The sequence below is a fragment of the Papaver somniferum genome, chromosome 6 (genome assembly GCF_003573695.1).
Source record: "Papaver somniferum cultivar HN1 chromosome 6, ASM357369v1, whole genome shotgun sequence".
NCBI classification, from domain to species: Eukaryota; Viridiplantae; Streptophyta; class Magnoliopsida; order Ranunculales; family Papaveraceae; genus Papaver; species Papaver somniferum.
This window is the reverse complement of record NC_039363.1, coordinates 66,835,582-66,856,736: the sequence shown is the minus strand read 5'-3', so window position 1 is coordinate 66,856,736 and position 21,155 is coordinate 66,835,582. Positions and strand designations below refer to the sequence as shown.

Sequence of the window (21,155 nt, the reverse complement as noted above, 5' to 3'; positions counted from 1 at the left end):
GAAGGCCATTATGCTGTAACCACTTGCACCCGGATCATCAGAAACAAGGCCAAACGACTTATTTTGACTATTGTCCGCCACCAGCCGGCACAAAGCTAATGGAGTTTGCGCTTAATGCCAACGTGCACCCAGAGTAGTTATATTTAATAGCGCTGATTTTCTTAGTGGCCCAAAGGATGACTCATTATTCATTATTTAGTGACTTTCATACCAGCTCCCGGTGATTTCTCTATTGCCTATTTGACTAATATTCTCTTGCGCTACTTCTCAAAGTTCTATAACATTCTCAAGGAAATTTAGAAGTAGAATTCTTCATCATCTTCACATAAAACTTTTATCAATATTTCAATGGTGACTGCTGAGACTAGTCGAGAAATTTCCTTCGCAAATACAGAACGAGAAATTTCATTTGCAGATAGAGAACCTACTCGAGAATTTTCATTTGCAAATAGAAAACCGAAGTTTTGCTTATTCATTGCAGCAATTATATTGCTTCCAGGTTTAATTTTCATCCTCGTATGGTTTACTTTACATCCGTTTCAACCCCATTGTTCACTCGAGAAATTTTATGTTCCTGCCCTCGATAAAGACTCCGGTGACATCCGAATCATGAATCCCACGACCATATCATTTCAACTCAGATTCTGGCACGGAAACAGACACAAGAGTATTTACTATGATGACCTTAACATAACTCTTTCTTATCACAGGAATAGCTCAAGTTTGCCAATTGGAAATGTTTCTATACCCGAATTTCATCAAAGGTATTTGCAAATAAAACATCGTGACGAGACGGTTCAAACTTTTGGGGTACCGCGGGAAGATGCTAGAATGGAGGTTTCAAATGGGAAGACCGCATTATTCCGAGTCGATTTGGATACGAAGATTAGGTATAAGAATGGGTTGTGGAAGGCAGGACGGCACGAGTTAAAATTAGGAACTGATGTTCATGTCAATGATCATGGAACGATGAAGAACAGTTTGAGATTATCGGATGCTACTGTGCACGTTAACCGCATTCATCTGAGTATTGTTGCATTATCAGTTATTATTCTACCTATGCTGCTTTAGTTTAATCATTTGCTCTATAGAATTCTATAGTTTTTTCGTTGTCTTTCAAGGTTTGAAGCTTTTGGTCTCTAATTGTTCGAAGGATATGTAAACTAAATAAACTGATTCTATATAATTGGTTCCTGGTGCAAAAAATCAGACAAATCTCGTTAACTGCAGTTGACCCATTCATTACTTCATTTCATTTCATTTTGTTGCTACCTTGTATAGATAACCCAGCTCACGTATTCCAAATTCTCAAAATAGTCTAGTTGGTGAGCTTGGAGCATGTAGTTTCTTTGCAAAGCAAACATGTGACAGTAAAATCAATAAGATCAACCAGGCAAACAAGATCGAGGCACAAAACAGGGTCATCAGTAAAAGATTCAATTGAACTTTGGTTCCATTAACAAACGTTTTTGGGTTAAAAAAGGGAAGGAAAATACAACAACCTGACTAAATCTAACAAAAAATACCAGGAACAACCTAATCTCACTGCAGAGTGCTGAACAAAAACTCACTTGAAATGTAAGGAACTACCTAATCTCACTGGAGAACATTGAACAACCTAATCTCACTTGTGATGTAGAATGTGATAAATCTGTTGTATCAAATTCCAGTTACAAGAGAAAATATTTAGGCCAAAAAAGAAAAAAAATATATCAAATTTCATGAAGGGGAGGGAAGAGAGAAGTTTGCAGGACTCGTAGAGAACTATTTATTCATTTTTCCTCCAGGCGTCGAAGTACTGATTCAGCAAAAATCCTCTGCCTGAAAATCATCAAATCGTAAAGGACGTTCACAATGGGAAGGGATGATGGAAACAGAGCTTGAGTTAGTTATTAGGATAAGCTTGAAATAGTTATTAGGATAAGCACTGATAATAGTGTTAACAGGAGATGATAAATACAGTGGTGATGAAGAGCAGAACTAGCTATTAGTAGACAATGATAAGAGAAAATGAAAGGAGTTATTTGAACATACTTCTGCTCGGTATGCTTCGGACTAGGGCGAGAGTGTTTAAGATACCCATCCCAAGGAACTTTCCTCAAACCTGCTCGAACAGAAATTATATCTCGGACCCTGAAAACAACAACTAGCTATTAATTGAAGATCACCAAAGCCAAAGGAAGATATAAACATTTATTAATCAGATTTGAAAAGCAATTTAAGATTTCTTACCTCTCTGCAAATTCAATAGATGTCTCACCGGGTCTTAAGGTTTGAGGTTCCAAATACCAAACATCGCAAACGACAGCCCACGAGGTCATAAGCCGTAGCAAGTGCTTCGTGAATGATTGCCTGCAAAACAGCAACAACAACATAATATAACTTGACACACTTCAGCATCCCAAATAATAAAAAGCAAGCAAGTGCTTTGTAAATGAGTGCCTGCAAACAACAACGTCATACAACTGGAACACACTTCAAAATCCCAATAATAAAGCAAAACTTGGTCATGCACTTATGTCCCACACTGTTCTGAGGGTAATACATACTTCGTGGGGGGTGCTGGTACAGTATTATACTACCACCTTTAAACATGAAGACACGTAAACTGGGGTCACCTTTGTTATCAAAAGAAAGCAAAGAATTAGAATGTTCTAAAAAGCTTTAGATTCTAGGAGAGTAATGTGTTTTATGCATCACAAACTATTGGTACTATAACAAAAAACATATCGAATATAGCAAAGTTAGTGCAGCAGCACTGAATGCCCTACAGGTATATGAATAGCCACAAAATATTTTGGTGCAAGAGAAAGTGAAAAAATGTGTATTTGTTCCAAGGAGCACCATAAGCAAGAAACAAAGATGAATAAGTATAAGCAAGGGGTAAAACACAAATATTTCAAATTGCAACAAAAATTATGAATAATAATGCATCTAAAAATCTTTGAGGAGTAACTTACTTCTTACTGTTCCAAAAAGCATCCACAAAAATTTTGTTGTACTTGATAGCAATTGGACAAACCGTGCACCCAAGTTCGAAAGCTCCCTAGACAGAAAACTAGAAGGGATAAGTATACAACTATTGATATACAGCAATATACCAATTTACAGATAGTACCAATGAGTGAATATTGGAGGCGCAAAAAGCAGTTGATGGGTCATGAACCAGTGAATTAACACGAGTGAGTGGGTCACATAATCATAAATGGATGCTGATCATACTAGGAACCTTGGACTGTTCAGGGACTCCATTCTGGAGCTTCTTAACAGGCTTCTAAGGGTTACTGTGTACTAAGCTTTGAATAAGCTTCCTTAAGTATTTAGAGAGCGCGAGTACAAAATAGACCAGATCTTCAGTACAGATAGCCGGTATTACACAAATTAGTTTACGACAGGTTTCCAGATGGGAATGGGGTAGGGATTAGAACTTAAATTTGCTGATCTGCCCACCAATAGAGCACAGTTTTAAGGGACAACTATAATATCATGCTTTCAGAAATCACCAGTCAAAACCTTTAAATACAGGTTACAAACCTTCTTGAACATGACAGTGTAGTGATTGTTTACGCAAGTTCCTTCAGGAAATATGAGAAGGGGATTGTTGTCAGCCTCTTGAATGTGTTCTCTTAACCTGTACATTCAAGCTTAGCATGCTAGCAATACAAAGTATTGAACTATGGAATATTTAACACTTTGACCAGGCACACACCACCAAAAATATACTCACTTTCTAGCTAGAATCTCGCGATCCTTTGCCTCTGATCTGTTGAACCAGATGCAACCAACACTCTCTAAAATTGTGCTTTGAAGTAGTCCTACAAAATGTCAAACATTGCACAGCATTCAAACATCATCATTTTTATAAAGAAGATGAAGTAGTTTCTTGATCTACATGGCATACAATAAAACAAGGCCAATTTACACAATGACCCATTTTATACATTTTAGATTCCCAAACCACCTAAACCGGCCTAAAGTCAATGTGACAATTCTACGACTTCTTACCAAGTCAAGAGTTCTGATTGATATAAATTAAAAATGCTGAAATGACAGCATGAAAACACAAAGCAATTTTATCATAGAGGACACAAAATAACTTTGGATGTGCTAGTGGAAAATTATAACTCGCAGCAACCACCAAAGGAACATGTTGAGAGTAATAGAGACGAAATTCTGAATGGCGTACTATAGGATAAGTGATGATAATTAAAAGTAATATCTTACCAACCCATCCTGGATGCTTTTGCATAATAACAGCGAATGCAGTCATCTGTTCTAAAACAATAAAATCAATCATGGATGTATGGTTGGCTACAAACACCTGTTTAAACCAGTAAAGAGAGTTAGACATTAACAACCATTAAGAACAGCATAACTCAAAGAGCGTAGAGGAATCAAGATGATATATAATCATACCTGCTGGGGTCGTATGCAGGGCCGTGGTCCATGATATTTTACAACTCCAGTCCAAGATGCAACAAAGAAGCTGCAAATCAACTCCACCAAATATCTCTGAAGAGAGATCACAGACACTAGATGAGGGAAGTGGTAAAAATCATGTATAATAGTTAATGAACAAAATAGAAAGCACTTACAACCCACAGGTAAACATTACAATTAACAAACAATCTTGCCCCATTCCACTTATTATCTGGAATCACAACTATAATGTTTAGTCGTCAATACTTTAAGCATTAGCATTTTAGTATTGAAAGGCACTACAACATCAAAAAAAGCTATTTCAACAATAAGACGAGTAGTTATGTTGGACAAACAAATGATCCTGATACAGAGACGCAGCCTTAGACTAATATATTTACCTGGTTTCACTTCTTTGCTATGCTTTGCCAACATATCTGATTTTAATCGTTGGACACACATGCAAGATGTTAACTTGTAACTATGTATGATGTGGTAAGGTTGACTTGTCAATTAAAAATAGCATAAGTTTAAAACTAATTAAGAAAAAATGTAAAAAGTCATACTTCCATCTTTCTCCTCCACCTTTCATGCCCTCTTAACAGAAAGTGCACAGGGATAAACGCAGAGAGGAATATAATCCATCCTATTGTCAAAACCAGCACCCTGCAGAATAAGACATGTCAATAGCTTAATTGTGCAAGCTCTCGGATAATGCCATCTTAAGTCGATATATATACATCAATTATTTGGATCAAAATATATATATATATATATATATATACATATCAATTATCTAAAATAAAACTCCAGCAAAATTTTCTAGATGATGCTAATCCAAGTATCCAACCCGTCAAATTCAATCTCTGTGATGAACATCACAAATCATTAACTTCATCGGCACTAAAATTACCTTCGGAATGAACCATTGCACAACTAATCAAAACGATTTCTATTCTACAGGGATGGCAAAGCAGTAGTTTCCACCTTCACATGATCCAAACTAGCTACAGAATTTGCAGAAAGGAAAAGAATATATAGAAGCATAGAACTAGAAAGCTTAGTCAGCGTGGTGGACTAAAGATCGATATAACACAGAGATATCAGCAAAACTGATCCAATAGCCTCATAGTACTTGACTGGACATAATCAACAGCATTGCACATATTAATAAAAAAAATAAATAGAAATATTTTCACCTGCTGAAAAGATAACAAAATTCTGTTCAGAAGAAGTGAGGGTCTCACCTAATTGGGAAAAGAATACCGTATCTAACTATCACTCCACAACACCAAAGTGGAAACAAATATATATTCCAGTTCCAGGGTTCCGGAGGAATCGACTTGAAACATCGAGTAAAAGAATCCTGGTCATTTATAAAGCAAACAAATTGGAAATTTATTAATGTCTATACAGTCAAAAAAAAAAGGTTGCAGAGAACTTCAACTCAAAAACCACAAGGACAAAACCAATAATCTCACGAAATATAATATCAACTCTCATGGCATATGGAAAAGATGTATGACTGAAATTCTGCGGAAAATTCAGCAGTGATATTCTTGTTGACACTGCATATGTACTCAAATTGAGAAAACTGAACTTATGTTTGTTAGTTTTGCATGCAGGTGTTAAATTTGTTAAAAATTCGAGAAAACAAACTGGCTAGCATTGAAATTCATCTGCAGTTTCACTCATATGTTATGAGCTAAATACATAAAGGGTGGCAAATTGAAACTTCTTGGCCAAGGCAATATCTAAGCTTATCAAGGGTTAGTGACTGAAATCTATAGCAATAGTATAAATGAAATTTGTTTATAACAGATGTTGCACAAATAGAAAACGGTAATAAAATCAAACCAATAGATTGAGTAAGGAAAACAATAAAAAAAAAATACAAACATACATCAACGATTGCACCAGCAGCTTCAGTTAGGGCAGGCGAGATGTCAAGCAAATCACACCTGATCAAATTGAATTCCACAAACAAACCTTAAATTAATAACTGAAGATTTAAGCAAATACCCCATTTAATAATTAAGATCGCCCAAAATTGTAAGCAAATTGGCTGAACATAAATAGAGAGAGAGAGATCAAGAAATGAGGATTCAAATAAGAAACTTTGGACAGAAGAAGATGACTCAAAGGGATGAAAGAGATTTACAGGCGAAACTTTTCGTCAGGCTTCTGAATTGATTCAGTAGGTAAATACTCTTCTAGGTTTGGTCGATCCAAATCCATTTCAGAACTTGACGAGTTCATCTGACTCGCCATTGTAACCTGAGTCACTGACTACCTGCAACGGAGCTGAATTGTATTACTCAACAAAATTTTCTGCTTATATATAAAAACCATAAAATATAGAATACGAGAAAAAGAAAGAATATTCGAACCCTAAAACCACACGAAGAGAAGATAACTACTTACTTTTACACTGTTTTCTTTAATTTTCTAGGGTTTGCGATTATCAATCATTGTTGTCCGAGTCTCTCAATTTTTGTCTCCGAAAGATGTTTAGATTGAAAAAAAATTGATCGCATAAAAAGGTGCACGAAAACCAGACACACACATCAAAGCGTATCTGACACGTGTCATTTACTATTGTATTCAGAACATAAATGTTTCCTGAAATATCTTGGTAGTTTAAACTCTTTTGGTAAGCGTGAACATTTGATAAATCCGCAAATGTTTACATTTTCCATATGATTAAATCGACTGAGTGAACTCACTAAAAACCTTGAGTTAGGGTTTATGATCACTGTCTCACTGAGGTTTGTTATTATCTGCTTGTTTTTCTTCCTGCTGTTCAGGTATTTCATTCATGGCAATCGTAAAGATTAAGAATATTACTGGATCTATTGCTAGGGTTGGTGCTAGATATAGCGTAAGAAAATTTTCAGATGACCAGACCAACTCAAGGGTTTCGAGATCAGAAGATTGTACCCAGTCGGAATTCAGGAAATGGGGTAATGGTGGTGGTTTTATACATAAATCGGCTCAAATTGATCCAACTGCACTCATTGAAATAGGTGCTGTGGTACATCCAAAGTCTGTACTTGGTGCAAATGTTCATATTCAATCAGGAGCTGTTATAGGTCCTGCCGTTACCATTGGGCATTCGACTAAAGTTGGGTATGGATTTTATTTTCTAGATAATCTGTTTATGAATTTCGCCTGGTACGGTTTCTAGGTTCTGCTATCTTGTTGAATAACACTAATGCGATTTGCCCAGGTATAACACTGCACTTAGTAATTGCTCAATAGGTGATTCATGTATCATCCACAATGGCGCATGCATAGGTCAAGATGGTAAGTCTGGATAGTAAAACTTATCTTTTCATGTTGGTTCTAGTTAAATGGTTTAATTCTATGGGAAGTTGGCCGTACCTCGCCTAACTCATTAACAAGATATAGTCTTTCCGAACTAATACAAATTGTTAGAATCCATCACTCTCTTGTTTGCTCTTGTTTACCAAGTCTTGAAATAGCAGTCCACTAGGCGATGGTTTGGAATTTCTTAAAGATGCCTGATCTGCATTTTCAGGAGTTATCTTATTTATTCAAGTTCCAATTCCTGCTATTAGAGTTATGAAAAGCTAAATACTGTTCTTTTCTTCTTCTTTTTTATTTTCTGATGTTGATATTTTAATTGTGTTCTCCAATAGGGTTTGGATTTTTTGTGGATGACCAGGGGAACATGTTGAAGAAACCCCAAGTTGGTGAAGTTCATTTTACTTATCTTGTTCTTTTGCTTGACAATCTAGTTCTATTGTTCATTGTTTCTGTTATTTTCTCTGTCTAAGTTAAGTCCGCATATGACCTTGTCGCTGTTGTGTTAGAAGATTAGTTGGACCTATCTACGATTCATAACCTAAATAAACTGGATGTTCGATTTATCATTTAAGACGAAAAAGAATAAATGGTTGACGATGAGGACGTGGTTTACAGTTCAACTTTCTCCATCCCTATTAGCCTTAGACTCCCTAGGTAAGACCGGGATCCCTATCCGATGTATGTAAATTGTGCCCAACATCACAACACTTATTTTTATAGTGATACACAGTGATATTAACTTAATGTATCCATCTCAACTATCACCATATCCAGTTGTACTGCTTAGTTTTTATTGAGCTCAAAGGATAAGCTGTTGAATACATTTATTGTACTCTTGTAATTGGTACTCTTGTAATTGCTATTACTGAATAGTGTTGTGGCATGTCTTCATTATAGGAGCTGCATGCAAGGATAGGAAACCACGTGGAGATTGGTGCTAATACATGCATAGACAGGGGTAGGTAAGACTCGTATCTCCTTCTTTAAATGTGCTCCTCGAACATATTCTCTTTTGCTTCACACTTGGCTACTTGAATACAAACATGTGTTCAAGTGTGTCATGTTAAATAAACCCTAAATTTCGAGTATCTATTATGGTATTCAGAAACCTGTTTGTGAATGAGGGAGCAGAATCAACTTGGTGAATGTTGGCCAAGAGACTTTACACTGATATTAGATGACTTGTGTTCTGAATGTTTAACTCATCTTGGTTATGCAGTTGGAGAGATACCAGTATCGGGGACCATACCAAGATAGATAACTTAGTCCAGGTAGGTTGCTCTTGTCACTTTTTTTTGTTTACTTATTATGCTAGTATGACCTACTTCAATGTGCAGATAGGTCACAATGTTGTTATAGGAAAGTCCTGCATGCTTTGTGGACAAGCCGGAATTGCAGGTTCTGTGACGTATGTAACATCTCACCATGTTTGGTTTTTGAATTTTCAAGTGTGCTGTGATGCTGTCAATCTTTCTGTTACTGTGGTAGCATGATGAAGATTTTGAGTATACAGCTTATATCTTCCTTGAATCTAATTTTTGGCTTTGAAGGATGGGAGACTATGTTACTTTGGGAGGCAAGGTAGCAATCCGAGATCATGTTTCCATTTCGTCAAAGGTATTTTGTAATTCCTTCACCAGACAAACTAATAACTCCCAGTACCACAGAGATTCATATCCTTCAAATTAATAAAGTATGTTACAATAAGAAAATTAGGGATGACTAGTTTTTTGTGTTGTGTAAAAAAACTCTGCTATGAAAAAGTCCCTTTACGCCCATCAGCTGTATTCAGCAAAAACAAAAATAGAACAGGCCCTGGTACATAAAACTACAGATAGAGTGAGGCATGCTTTTGACAGCATACACTCCCGTTGTAATCAATTGTTGTTTCATTGTGTAACATCTTTTATGGATCATTAGGTTCGGCTTGCTGCTAACAGCTGTGTCACTAAAGACATCAGAGAGCCAGGTGACTATGGCGGCTTCCCTGCAGTAAGTTTTACTACCCTCTAGCTTTTCTTGGATTCCGTTCATTGAGTAGGAATTGATCTCTGTTCAAATATTTTCAATGCCACATGACAGGTCCCAGTCCGTGAATGGCGCCGACAAGTTGCCAGCCAGCGCCTGAGTCTCAAGAAAGGGGATTCCCAAGAGATTTGACAAATAATGAAGAAGAATGTCATAAATGTAGAGCCACGGGCATGTAAGATTGAAACATCACGTTGATGCTTGGAGTTTTCATCAATCATGTCAAAAAAATTCATATTTCTGTACTCGGTTTTCAATTGAAATTTTTGTGACAAAACAGTTACTGTAGAGTGAAACTTGAGGCACATATTTTACTTTAATACTCTGAATCTTGATTATATTCTAGCTTGGTAAATTTTGAGAAATGTGCATATGAATTAAATTTGCAGACTTGGTCTATAAATTATAACAGTTCCCATAAGATTCTTGGTCATAATTTGTTGTCCCTAAAAGTGCGCCCCAGTTATTGCAAAGTGAGAACCTAAGTAGGTGTTCAGACAACAGAACAGCCATATTTCTTAGATGCTTTGTTTTCTTAACATAGACAGAAGTATTTGCAACATAAATTCAAGGCTTCGAGGCCAACATTCATACACAGTTCAGTGAACCCAAAAGAAAACACACTACCTCACAGAAGCTCTTGCACTCATAGATGAATGATAATTGGTGCTTCTCTGTTTCCTATACGATGAATACACATCATCATACTGACTGACTTCATTTGGATCAGCTGTGGCCCCAAGCCCTAACCTTCCTGAGCCACTTGATCCTGGCTTTCTTTCTACACTACCATCTGGATAAGTACCCGTCTCAGGGTCCACTTGTAGGTTTGCAGGGGGGGGAATGCAAGCCCCACCTTTGCGTACAGGGGGTTCCCTCTCATATTCTCCATCATCATCTTCATCATTTTCATTTGAGGATTTCATGGGTCCTTCAGATGGATTTACTTCTCCGATTTCTTTGAAAAATTTGGAGACTCTATCCAAGACTTCTGATGGAGAAACGGTGGAAGGTGGAATCACGGTTGGTATGTCCAAAGGGCTCATAGGAGAATATGGTACACCACTACCTATTTGCATCTTCCTTACCATGCCAGGAATCAGCCCAGGGGGAAATAAAGGATATGGAGGCAATTTCTCACCGATATTTGAAGGAGTAGGCAGTATATGTGATGGCTGATGGTTTGCTTGTTGAATGGCACCTGGCATTGGTACAGATCCCATAAAATGAGTCCCGGGAATTGGTTGGTAATGCCCAGCTTGCATTGAATTTGGAAGGAATTGCTGAGGTGCAGGTGGTGCAAACATGGATTGTGTCATTCCCATGGCTGGAGGCACTTGTTTATCTGGATGATCTTGCTCAAATGAGCCAGGCACAGAGCTTCTCTGCTGATCAGGTTGCCATTGATTGGGATTTTGGAGTGGTGTTTGCTGTGATAAGCCTACAGAAAATCAATCAAAATTGTAATTCATCAATAACTTAGTGAGCGACTTGATAATCACTCAACCAGATAACAAATTGAACTACTGACGCCATTCATCTCATCATTACATGAAATCATTCAGCTTAGACCAACAACAATACCTGGGGCACTAGCAGGATATCCAGCTGCAGAAGAGAACTCCTCTGGAGGTCGTGAAAGAGAAGTTGCTGGGGTGCCAACATGCATCTCACTCTTGAGAGCATAAATAGTGTCATGGTCATAAACCTCCTTTGTATCCCAGAACTGCAAAATTTTCTCTAACTGTGATTGATTTGCTTCCTTGTTATGGGGATTGTGATAAATCCTTGCAAGCATGGATCCTAGAATGGGTCTGAAGGCAAGGGCTTCATTGTCGACTTCCCGCGGGTCATTCCGCCGTTGTAAGCTGCGCATTTTATCAGGGAAAAGTTCAAGGAACATATAGTATATAGTAGGTGTTAAAACAAAACCGGGAAGTAAATGCTAATATAAGCAGTGTGATGGCGATAGTCACAGAACCGCCATGCCAAACCCAAAACTCATACTAGGCCATACATTTTCAGACTTAGTTACAGGTCTTTAGAGACGTTAATGATACTTCTCAATTTACCGCAAACCACTTCCAGAAATATATCAGATAATTTGTTAAAACCTACATTGTTGCAACTGATTTTGTATTTGTCAGTCAAGACTGGCTAAACTAAAACAAATCTGGATTGCAAACTTTCAGTCACAAAACATATATCAATACTTCAGACCAAGAGGTCTAAGTGAAAGATTACCGCATGAAAAGCAACAAAGAGATAAATTAATGCCAGAAATGAAAGTAATGTTACATAAAATACCTGTCAAACAGAATGTCATTCGCTAAATATATGATGTGCATCTGTCTCTCGGAATCATCAAGAGAAAGAACTCTGTCTTTGAGGGCCTCGGCTAAAGCTGGTGCAAAGGGGCACCTTTGCATAAACCAAATTTTGGCACCCTTGATCGACTCCTTAGTTCCAGATAGACTGTTGAGTACATTAGTAAGCTCAGTGGAAACATCAGAAGGAAGTGGTCCAGATAGACCCTTAAAGGGATTTGAAGGATCATAATCTGGTCGAACTTGGCCAATATGAAGCTGTAAATGCTGTTGTTGTTGGTCATAAAATGGTGGGAAAGAAGGTTGGTGTAACTGGGAGCCACCAACCATGGGACCTGATGCTCCAGCAGCAACGGAAGGGACATTCAAGGGGGGATGGTTTAAATGAGATGGATTTATCATGGGGTTGTGAGGAGGAGGTCGCATCATGGGTATAGAGGAAGGAAAAGAAGGGTTGAAGGGGGTATTTGATGGAACTGTGGTCAACCAGAGCTTGTAACGGTAATAATTATTCCCCTCACCACCGAAAAGGAAACTGTAAGCAGGATTATCCTGCTGCTTTTCACGGATCATGGCTTCAAATTCAGGACCATTCTTAGCCGAGTATTCAACAAGTTTATCGATGCGTTTTTGGAGCTCGGGATCAGAAGGTGGAGGAACTGGTGGTGGAGCAGAATCGAATGGACCAAGAAAGTGAGAAGGAACATGATGAGGAGGCAAATGTGGTGGTGGTGCTTGTTGCTGTTGGAGATGTAAAAGGTGGTGATGCTGATGAGGATGGAGTTGCTGTTGTTGTTGTTGCTGCTGCATGTGGTGATGGTAAGGAAATTGTTGTAGAGAAGGGTGAGGGGGTAGAAAGGGAGGACCGTGAACCTGCTGAGGAAACTGTTGGTGTTGTGGATGTAAACCAAACTGTTGCTGCTGTAGTTGTTGTTGCTGCTGCTGAGCATAGGCCATTGCAGCAGCTGCTGCTGCATAATCATGAGGTTGACGATCCATTATCCAGGGAAATGATTGCCTTATGAGACCTACATCAAATATTCCCAACATTATCACAACAGATGGTGTAAAAAGAGGAGCTACCAACAGTTGTTTTCTAATGTTTCAGTTCGAGTAATTAAGAAAGGATGATTAAACTGATGACTTGTTCACAAAATAAAACTAGAATACACTAACGATTAAAGATAATATACAAGGAAGACAGAATAATCGTTATGCAGCTGATTCGAACTTGTTCTTCTGCAGAAAAATAAATCATTGAAACCCTAGATCCATCCAATTAATCGACTAAGCCAGCAAACCCGATTACGGGTAAGTTTGTACCCAATTCAATTGATAATTTTCTTAAGAAGTTTGATAATCCCAGTTCTTCAAGTTTGAAATGCTATGTTTTACATTTTAATCAATTCAAATTATGGACGATTTACAGATAACCAAACCAGATAAAAAATCATAACAGTAAGTTGAAGAAGAAAAAAGTATTTGTGTTTTCGATACAGAGAACCAAGCGACAACGAAACCCTGGATTTCTATAGTAAATTAGAGGGACGAGAATACCTTAGTAATGGAGCAGCGAGACTGTCGAGCTCGAGAACGAAGTTCTGACTCTGAATACTGCAATTTGAATAACTGCTGCAAATATCTCCTCGTTAGATTCTGGCAAATGTTTGTTTCGCGTAAAAGTTATCACCCATCTAACTTAACCGGTGCAAATCTTTGCACGGCGAACTGCAACTTAAGACGAGAAAAATACGACGTGGTACAAAATCCCGTCCAAACAGATTGTTTAGTCCCGTCCGAGTAAATTAGGTAGGTACAAATTAGTCCTCGATTTATTTAGGCTAAGTCCTGTGGGGTGCTAATCTAGAAGCTAGATTGGCAATCCATGTCAGCTAGCACAACCACCAAAGTCTTATGGGATTGTTAATGTAGCATGCTAGTCGCTGAGCATAACAGTGCTTGACCAGTCAACTTGGTCAAAGCGCTGTATCATTCATCGCCAGGCACCGCACCGTTAATCATCAGATAAATCGATGTAAACTAACAGAAGCTCGATCTTCTTCCTTCTTCTCCATTTACCTCATCCTCACCCAAAGCTTTCGAAAATGCATGTAGTAGAGAAAGAGTTCCAGAGATTTTCTTCTCAAATCGCACCGTGGGTTTGAACATCAACAGGATTGGAATCATTTGAGATTGGTTTGGAACGAATCCATCCACGAAATCGATTTGGGTAAGATTTTGAAATTTTAGGTTTTTTTTCCGATGATCATGATTTTTTTGACGAAATTGATATGTTTAGATGATTGGTATTTGTTATTTAGATGATTTATATGATATGTTTAGTATTATATGATTTAATTTGAATTTTTCTGATGAAATTTATTTTTGGGGATTAATTTGATTATTTGTGATGAAAAAAAATAATGAAATTTTGATTATTTTTGATGAAGATGAATGATAATTTGTATGATTCGTTTACATGATTATGATGAAAATGATACTTGTAGTATTTTTGATGAAGATGAATGGTAAATTTGTATGAATTTGTATCAAATTTACATGATTATGATGAAAATGATAAAATGTGGTTGATTCTTTTTTTTCTTTTGTTATTGATTGTAGTAGAAGAACATATAGATGCTTTGGATATAGTATAAGTAAAGGGAGATAGGCATGTATCTAATAATTTGACTGATAGTCGGACTATAAACTTTAGAGGCAATTTTAGTGAGGTGTTATACCAAATTGTAGTGAAAGATAATCCGGTAGCACAACGATATTGTGATAATTGTGGGTTTTCTTCTGTCTTTGAGTTTAATTTTGCCAATGCGGATAGAGGTTTAGTTGAAACCATAGCTGAGAGATGGTGGAAAAAAATCAAGAGCTTTCATTTTAGAGAGTTTGAGCTTGGCATCCTTCCTGTAGATTGGTATATGTTAACGGGAATTCCCATTGGTGACCCTACAAAACATCAAGTAGTTATGCAGGCATTGGGTGAGCTAACATATGCTTGTTTGGATGATTTGTATTTTCAAGATTCCAAAGGATTTGATAACTGAACAGTAAGAAAAATACAATATCCATGTCTATCTTGAGAAGCTACATTAAAAGTAGAGAAAATACCAACAATGTTGAATGTGCAGATGTATTGACAAGACCATTCTTTCTTTGGTGTTTTGGTCATTTTCTTCTTGCGGGTTCTAGTGGAAGAGTAGATAAACGTTGGGTTCTATTGTTGGATAATTTGGATAGAGTTGGAGAATATGATTGGGGTATAGCTTCCTTAGGTAATACCTATAAATTTCTTGATGGATGGTCAGCCAATGGGAAGGATTTATCTGGCATAGTTATGGTACTTGAATGTTGGTACTATTATTACTTCCGCAACATGCAACCCTTGCTTTGTCAGACACCTGGAGGAGAACACCTAGATGTTTTCCCAAAGATTAGTCTCTTTAAGAAGAATACATTAAATCAAGGAAGAGAGGCCAAAGAGGAGGCCAAAAGGATACGAAGAAACACTCGGTGTCCAATGCAAGAGCACAAATTGACACTAGAAACAGTACATTATATATTTGGCTACCATGGATAGAGAGTGTGTATTCTGATGGAGAACATTATGAATATGCATTACAGTTATCCAGAGTGAGAGTTGTGTTTTTTGACCTAGAAAAAAACTACAAAAGAGTTAGTTGTTATTTGGCTGAGAGATTCCAGAGGCAGATAGCAGGTGAGATTGTAGTCCCAGGAAATCCTCTAGATTTGGATAGAGTTGCGGACAGGGAGATTGTAGGTGTATGCGTCGAACATTATTTGGCAGTCAATGAGGATCAATATAGCAGGTGGTGGAAGAAGAAGAGTGTTGAACCTTATCTCACTGAGTCATACCATTCACAGAATGTCGATGAGATAGCATTGGGTAGCACAGTTGTTCCTGGACATTTGTTACCTAGTCATCCGCCTTCTAACCTGATATCACAGACGTACATTTATGGCACACAGAATGATACCCTGTCACAGCTGTCGGAGATAGGTTTCACTTTACCATTCATCAATGCAGCCGGCATTGAAGAGCGAGTAGAAGTTCCAGGGAAACCTTGTCCGTATAACTTTTCTGCGATGGGTTTGACATTGGTAAGTTCATTTACATTTGTTTTCATTTTCATTTTAAGTTTCTTGAATACTCCACTAAACCTATCTACTTTATGCTTGTAGGATCAGTGCTTCAGTTTTATGTCACAACAATATGAATTCTACAATGGAGCTCATCAAGTAGTACCGAGGGAGTCAAGGCGTATTTAAGATCCTACGCCAAAATTTGAATGAAGTAGAAGATTGGGAGAAACCCCTTTACAAGAAATGGAGGAACGAGATTTTGGTTCGTAATGGCTTAGGACCAATCCCCTAAATTATGAGTAATAATTTGAGTTATTAAAAGTTCATTTTTAAGTTTGAGTTAGTTAATTTAGAAGTAGAATTTTAATTTCAATGTACTTTTATAATTTTTAGAAGTAGAATTTTCATTTCAATGTACTTTTATAATATTTAAAAGTAGAATTTTCATTTCAATGTACTTTTTAAATTTTTAGAAGCAGAATTTTAATTTCAGTGTAATTTTTAATTCCAAAAAACATTGTAACGTTGTTTTGCAATGTAATGAAAAAATTTCTTAGTTTGGAAAATTTTAAAATTTTGAAACAAACAACCGTTGGAACAAATTGTCAAACTTTTTAAAATTCAATATTTGAAAACATAGTTGTCTGCTGGTGTAACAGGAGTGTGAGAAAACAAAGAATGAAACTGTTCAAAATTTAATTACTGAATAACTGATGGCGTAAAAAAGTAAAAAAAAAAAAAGGTCAAGCGTTGAATGGTATAGCGCTACCGTGTGGCGCGTTTCCAATCAGCGCTAGAATCTTGCGTTGTACTATTCAACGTAAATGCTTGGAATATTCTTGTTGGCGCTGTTTCGTTCCGCGAAAAGGTGGTTTCCTCAGCGCTGAATCATTTAGCGAAACTATTTAGTTGTTAGTTCACATGCGAGCAACTGGTAGGAGAGAGAACTAGTGTTAACAAATAGGAAACACTTTTTTTTTGAATTGCAACATATTTCTGCTAATCTAGCAGCTCAATCTAGCCCATAAGACTTAGCCTTCGCACCATGCATTAACATAGTGCACACATGTGCAGCAATCAAAACAGATTATAATTAATGAATTTAATGATAATGAGAAGCGCCTCGTGTTCTCATTTATGCACCCCTTATAAAATTAAGAAAAATACAGAAAATAAAAACCCATTTAGAGGAAAGAGAGAGAAACGGAGAAAAAAATACAACCATCATGGCCCTTTATTCAGAGATACATGGCAACGACCATGAATAATGAAGCAAGCATGACAAAGTGCTCCCCAACTTTTATCTGTAGAAATGTCAATACGACATACATAGAGAGAGGGGAGTTGGTTAAGGTGCATATATCAGAGATGTGCCTAAATATTCATAACTTAGCCTATATGATGCTGAAATATCACTATGGCGTGTGGCTTGGTCAAGAGAGCTTCATGATGCTAAGGCATCAAGTTGCGACAATAGCAAGTAAACCAACTTAATGATCCTTGATAGTATGTATAGTATGTATATAGACACAAGGTCTGTGAACCTGATTGTTAAGCAGAGTACTTGGACGATCTCAAATATCAATATCCAAGATCAATCTAGTCGTATCCAAATAATTCAATCGGAATTCTGCCAAGTGGTTTAAATTGTTATCTATCTTTCAAGATACGAGTTCTGCAAGAAACTAGTCTCGTAATCGATTACAATTAAGCGACATATCCACTTAGATTAAATACGTACAAACCTGTATAAATCCAATTTTAAAGATAAACAATATAATACGGAAAATGAAAAACACAAGGCACCAGAAATTTTGTGAACGAGGAAACCGCAATCGCAGAAAAACCCCGGGACCTCATCCGGATTGAACACCACATTGTATTAAGTCGCTAAAGACACCATCCTACTATCAAACTTCGAACTAGAATGTAGTTGAGACCCAATTCACCCCCCAAGCGATTCAGTTACGGTCACGCTCCTTACGTCTATTGAAGCTCACAAGGTTCTACGCACTTGATTCTCTTAGCTGGCGTCTTTACAGCCTCAGAGTTGCTTTGGCCGAGGTGAATACTTTTGATACCAATCTGCCTCTAATAGATAAGCCTATTTGATTTCCGTTTAGATAAAAGATCAAAGTGTGGAAATCTATTTGCAAAAGACAAAGCTAGAAAACCTCACAAATATGGAAAGTACGACTCCCAAAGAGCAGGCTAGATTCTTAACCACCTCTTAAGAACAATCTTCGAAAGGTCAACTAAGCAGTCTTTAGATATCTATCTTGAGGAATCACAAAGTCTTAGATGAAGAGAACTTTGCGACTACTATCTATCTTGCCTGAAAGAGATTACGAAAACCTCGATAACAGAAAAGCAAGATCAGGATTCACGAATTATCAAGGTAAAGATAGTCGGACCTGGCTTCACGAATCCCTAAAGCGAAGTCTTTTAGTCGTAGACCTAATAACGTTTCACAAAGAAAACCTAGGTCAATAAAGGATGACTCTAAAATCAAATAGGACACACAAAGTCTCAGGGATTAATTTTCCCTGTTGACAGAGATGCTCTATTTATAGTTTTCAAAGACCATAGTTAGCTAAGAATTCAAGCTAAGATAATTTGAGAATCAAGCAAATTTAGGTCTTCAAGATACAATAAAATACTATACACATAGGTTCGGTTATGGAACCGTGTATAATGACTGTTCGGTTTGGCAAGTTAGCCAAAGAACTGAAAATTATTTGATGTTCACTTAAACACCTAAGAAATTAATCATGATACAAACACATAAGTGTTTAAGTAATAAATGAAGTCTTAGAAGTGTTTAAGAGAGTTATAGCAATGCTAAACATATTAAAATAATAAGTTTTTAAGAATCTGCTAAAAATTATCGGGAAAGTTGATACAACGGTTTGCCAACCGTATGGCTTGTTCACGAGTCAGGGTGCTACGGTTCATGTACTGGATTGGCCAACCCTACTAGACTATCAAAACCAGTTGACCACGGTTCGTGAAACGGGTTCGCCAACTACTAGCCTATTTGTTCAACTTATAAAATTTAGTTCACCATGGTTCGCCAACCGGATTCGTGAACTGTTCCCAACTGAACTTGCGGTTTGCGAACTGGATCGCAAACCTTCATGTATTTCTGTATCTCAGATATATATGGTTTACGAAATGGTACGCCAACCTACCCTGTGTAGAAATTTCAGTAAGTTCATATTTCTCTCTTATGATGTTTGAAACACTCCCAAGTGATTTCAATTGATCCACAAATTAATTCATAATACTAATAATGTTAAGGACCTTTGAATATGTAATTGGTAAATCATATTTCGAGATTTTTTACAAGACAAGCTTGACTCCAAACATCTTCTTTGTAATTATACTATAAGTCATATACGACATAGTCTCAACGATGGTATAGTGAGTAAAACAGAATGATTCAGTCTTCATATACCTGATATAAAAGTTCTCCAAATGTCTTTGTCGATCTTCAATCTTCAAGGGTGATCTCTGATACTCAACTACAATTCTAATATATTCGAAACTTTAGTTAATTAGTAAACTATAAAACAAGATATAGTTTTGATCACCTAACATTGACAAAAAGCTTGAGATATCAAAACTTGTGGGTTCAACCGAGCAATGGTCTAACACATTCCTTGGATGTTCATATTTCCAATCAAGTCGCTTGACATAGGTATGTACCAAGGGTACATTGACCTTGGACATGAAAATAAGTTATATCGGTACAAGTTAGGGGATCTTGCATAAGCCATTGTGTTAGAGAATTGCTCGGTTGAACCCACCAAGCGTTGGTATGTCAAATTTGGTTGTCATATTTTAGTGAATCAAAACTCAGTTAAGAGTCGCTTGATTATGTACTAGATTAAACTTCGTATAGATTATCGTGAAAGTATTAGGATACGAGACATTACACGTATTGCAAAGTCTTGAAGATGTGAAGAAGCAAGGAGCTACAACGACAACAATCATCCTTCCACTTGAGGTCAGTGATATTTGACTTGAACTGTTTCATTCGCTAACGTATCTTTCAAGTCATGCATATTGAAAACATAACTGCGAAGCATATTTGAAGTCTAGATAGACATAGTATTAAGGAATACAATACGAGGTTTATTTCTTAACCATCAAACTTTGTATATAAGACATCGCCATAATCATTGAATGCTATTGTGATTATGTATGGGTATGAGGTGAGGATTCATCCTAGGGAACAATGTTTACATGTCTTCTAAGGAAGTAAGTTCATAAACTTGTTTGTGGACCGAAAAGGAAATTTCCAGGTGTTATTGGTTTTGTTATTCATTGCATATCTTATGAAAAACCAATATGTGTGATAGAGTATAACCGCTCACAACTTGTTGTGTTCTTGGTAGAACTATTCACAAAGGCCTGACATATGTATTGGTATAACTTTTATTAGTAAAACCGATCTTAAGTAATCACATGTGGTATGATCGTATTTTGTATGTCTGACCAATTAAAAGGAAAGGGGAACCGATCCTTGTAAGGGGTGCAGTACATCAAAGGGAACCGATCCTTGTATGGGTGATAGACACATTTTTATGTCTAATTTGTCCTCAATATTTCGTATTGTTAGTACTTGTTTTCGTACTTATTATGGTGTTTTCTGTGTTTGTAGGTATTTTTTGGAAATAAATATTGTTGGAAAATTCGGCTCGAAAAATCACTCGAAGCACCCCCCCGGAGGACATTTGCTATACGGACCCCCACTTTTACTAAGGAGCACCCACGACTATGTGTAGCCCATTTGTCTATAGCACCCACTGGTTATTTGGCATCCAGGACGTTGGACAAGGGCTAACCTCCTTCTTCGTTTGAATTTAAAAAAAATGGCGGGAAAATTTTCACACCACTAACAAATTTTCAGTTCGTCATTTTGAGGGGTTA

General features: G+C 37.0%; 4 protein-coding genes across 8 annotated transcripts; 2 read left to right on the top strand and 2 right to left on the bottom strand.

The window, feature by feature from the left end:
* The first annotated feature begins 348 nt into the window (after positions 1 to 348).
* On the top strand, positions 349 to 1,071 carry LOC113290883 (protein NDR1-like). The gene has a single exon (XM_026540471.1). The coding sequence runs from the start codon at positions 349 to 351 to the stop codon at positions 1,069 to 1,071; it is 723 nt and encodes a 240-aa protein (XP_026396256.1).
* A 334-nt stretch (positions 1,072 to 1,405) lies between these two features.
* On the bottom strand, positions 1,406 to 6,979 carry LOC113287854 (glycerol-3-phosphate acyltransferase 9-like). 2 transcript variants are annotated; one of them, XM_026536709.1, is made up of 13 exons: positions 6,844 to 6,979; positions 6,581 to 6,723; positions 6,323 to 6,380; positions 5,667 to 5,785; positions 4,986 to 5,085; positions 4,417 to 4,512; positions 4,225 to 4,321; positions 3,728 to 3,815; positions 3,535 to 3,631; positions 2,961 to 3,046; positions 2,233 to 2,352; positions 2,035 to 2,133; positions 1,406 to 1,821 (listed from the first exon to the last, which is right to left on the bottom strand). In XM_026536709.1, exons 2-13 carry the CDS (start codon positions 6,688 to 6,690, stop codon positions 1,773 to 1,775), a joined length of 1,119 nt encoding a protein of 372 aa, XP_026392494.1. In that variant the 5' UTR covers positions 6,691 to 6,723; positions 6,844 to 6,979; the 3' UTR covers positions 1,406 to 1,772. The 2 variants fall into 2 exon arrangements, with proteins under 2 accessions (XP_026392494.1, XP_026392493.1); XM_026536708.1 differs by having other exon boundaries at positions 6,581 to 6,712; positions 6,844 to 6,974.
* LOC113287855 (probable UDP-3-O-acylglucosamine N-acyltransferase 2, mitochondrial) lies at positions 6,958 to 10,097 on the top strand. 4 transcript variants are annotated; one of them, XM_026536712.1, is made up of 9 exons: positions 6,958 to 7,072; positions 7,227 to 7,548; positions 7,649 to 7,725; positions 8,082 to 8,131; positions 8,647 to 8,711; positions 8,969 to 9,157; positions 9,300 to 9,366; positions 9,670 to 9,741; positions 9,832 to 10,097. In XM_026536712.1, exons 2-9 carry the CDS (start codon positions 7,238 to 7,240, stop codon positions 9,907 to 9,909), a joined length of 909 nt encoding a protein of 302 aa, XP_026392497.1. In that variant the 5' UTR covers positions 6,958 to 7,072; positions 7,227 to 7,237; the 3' UTR covers positions 9,910 to 10,097. The 4 variants fall into 4 exon arrangements, with proteins under 4 accessions (XP_026392497.1, XP_026392498.1, XP_026392499.1 ...); XM_026536713.1 differs by lacking the exon at positions 6,958 to 7,072 and adding an exon at positions 7,095 to 7,187 and having other exon boundaries at positions 7,282 to 7,548; XM_026536714.1 differs by lacking the exon at positions 6,958 to 7,072 and having other exon boundaries at positions 7,095 to 7,548; positions 8,969 to 9,020; positions 9,087 to 9,157.
* A 156-nt stretch (positions 10,098 to 10,253) lies between these two features.
* LOC113287853 (calcium homeostasis endoplasmic reticulum protein-like) lies at positions 10,254 to 13,816 on the bottom strand. The gene is made up of 4 exons (XM_026536707.1): positions 13,662 to 13,816; positions 12,085 to 13,132; positions 11,362 to 11,645; positions 10,254 to 11,218 (listed from the first exon to the last, which is right to left on the bottom strand). The coding sequence occupies exons 2-4, from the start codon at positions 13,101 to 13,103 to the stop codon at positions 10,401 to 10,403; spliced, it is 2,121 nt and encodes a 706-aa protein (XP_026392492.1). The 5' UTR covers positions 13,104 to 13,132; positions 13,662 to 13,816; the 3' UTR covers positions 10,254 to 10,400.
* Positions 13,817 to 21,155: the final 7,339 nt, after the last annotated feature.

What these genes read in the sequence shown, in the direction of transcription:
- LOC113287854 (XM_026536709.1), bottom strand. Translation starts at nt 6,690, where the DNA reads ATGGCGAGTCAGATGAACTCGTCAAGTTCTGAAATGGATTTGGATCGA. An exon ending in CTGCTGGTGCAATCGTTGAT is followed by an intron (nt 5,786 to 6,322) that starts GTATGTTTGTAT and finishes ATAAATGACCAG; the next exon opens with GATTCTTTTACTCGATGTTT. An exon ending in ACACTGTCATGTTCAAGAAG is followed by an intron (nt 3,047 to 3,534) that starts GTTTGTAACCTG and finishes TTTTCTGTCTAG; the next exon opens with GGAGCTTTCGAACTTGGGTG.
- LOC113290883 (XM_026540471.1), top strand. Translation starts at nt 349, where the DNA reads ATGGTGACTGCTGAGACTAGTCGAGAAATTTCCTTCGCAAATACAGAA.
- LOC113287855 (XM_026536712.1), top strand. Translation starts at nt 7,238, where the DNA reads ATGGCAATCGTAAAGATTAAGAATATTACTGGATCTATTGCTAGGGTT. An exon ending in CGCATGCATAGGTCAAGATG is followed by an intron (nt 7,726 to 8,081) that starts GTAAGTCTGGAT and finishes GTTCTCCAATAG; the next exon opens with GGTTTGGATTTTTTGTGGAT. An exon ending in ATGTTTCCATTTCGTCAAAG is followed by an intron (nt 9,367 to 9,669) that starts GTATTTTGTAAT and finishes ATGGATCATTAG; the next exon opens with GTTCGGCTTGCTGCTAACAG.
- LOC113287853 (XM_026536707.1), bottom strand. Translation starts at nt 13,103, where the DNA reads ATGGATCGTCAACCTCATGATTATGCAGCAGCAGCTGCTGCAATGGCC. An exon ending in AATGACATTCTGTTTGACAG is followed by an intron (nt 11,646 to 12,084) that starts GTATTTTATGTA and finishes TAAAATGCGCAG; the next exon opens with CTTACAACGGCGGAATGACC. An exon ending in ATATCCTGCTAGTGCCCCAG is followed by an intron (nt 11,219 to 11,361) that starts GTATTGTTGTTG and finishes GATTTTCTGTAG; the next exon opens with GCTTATCACAGCAAACACCA.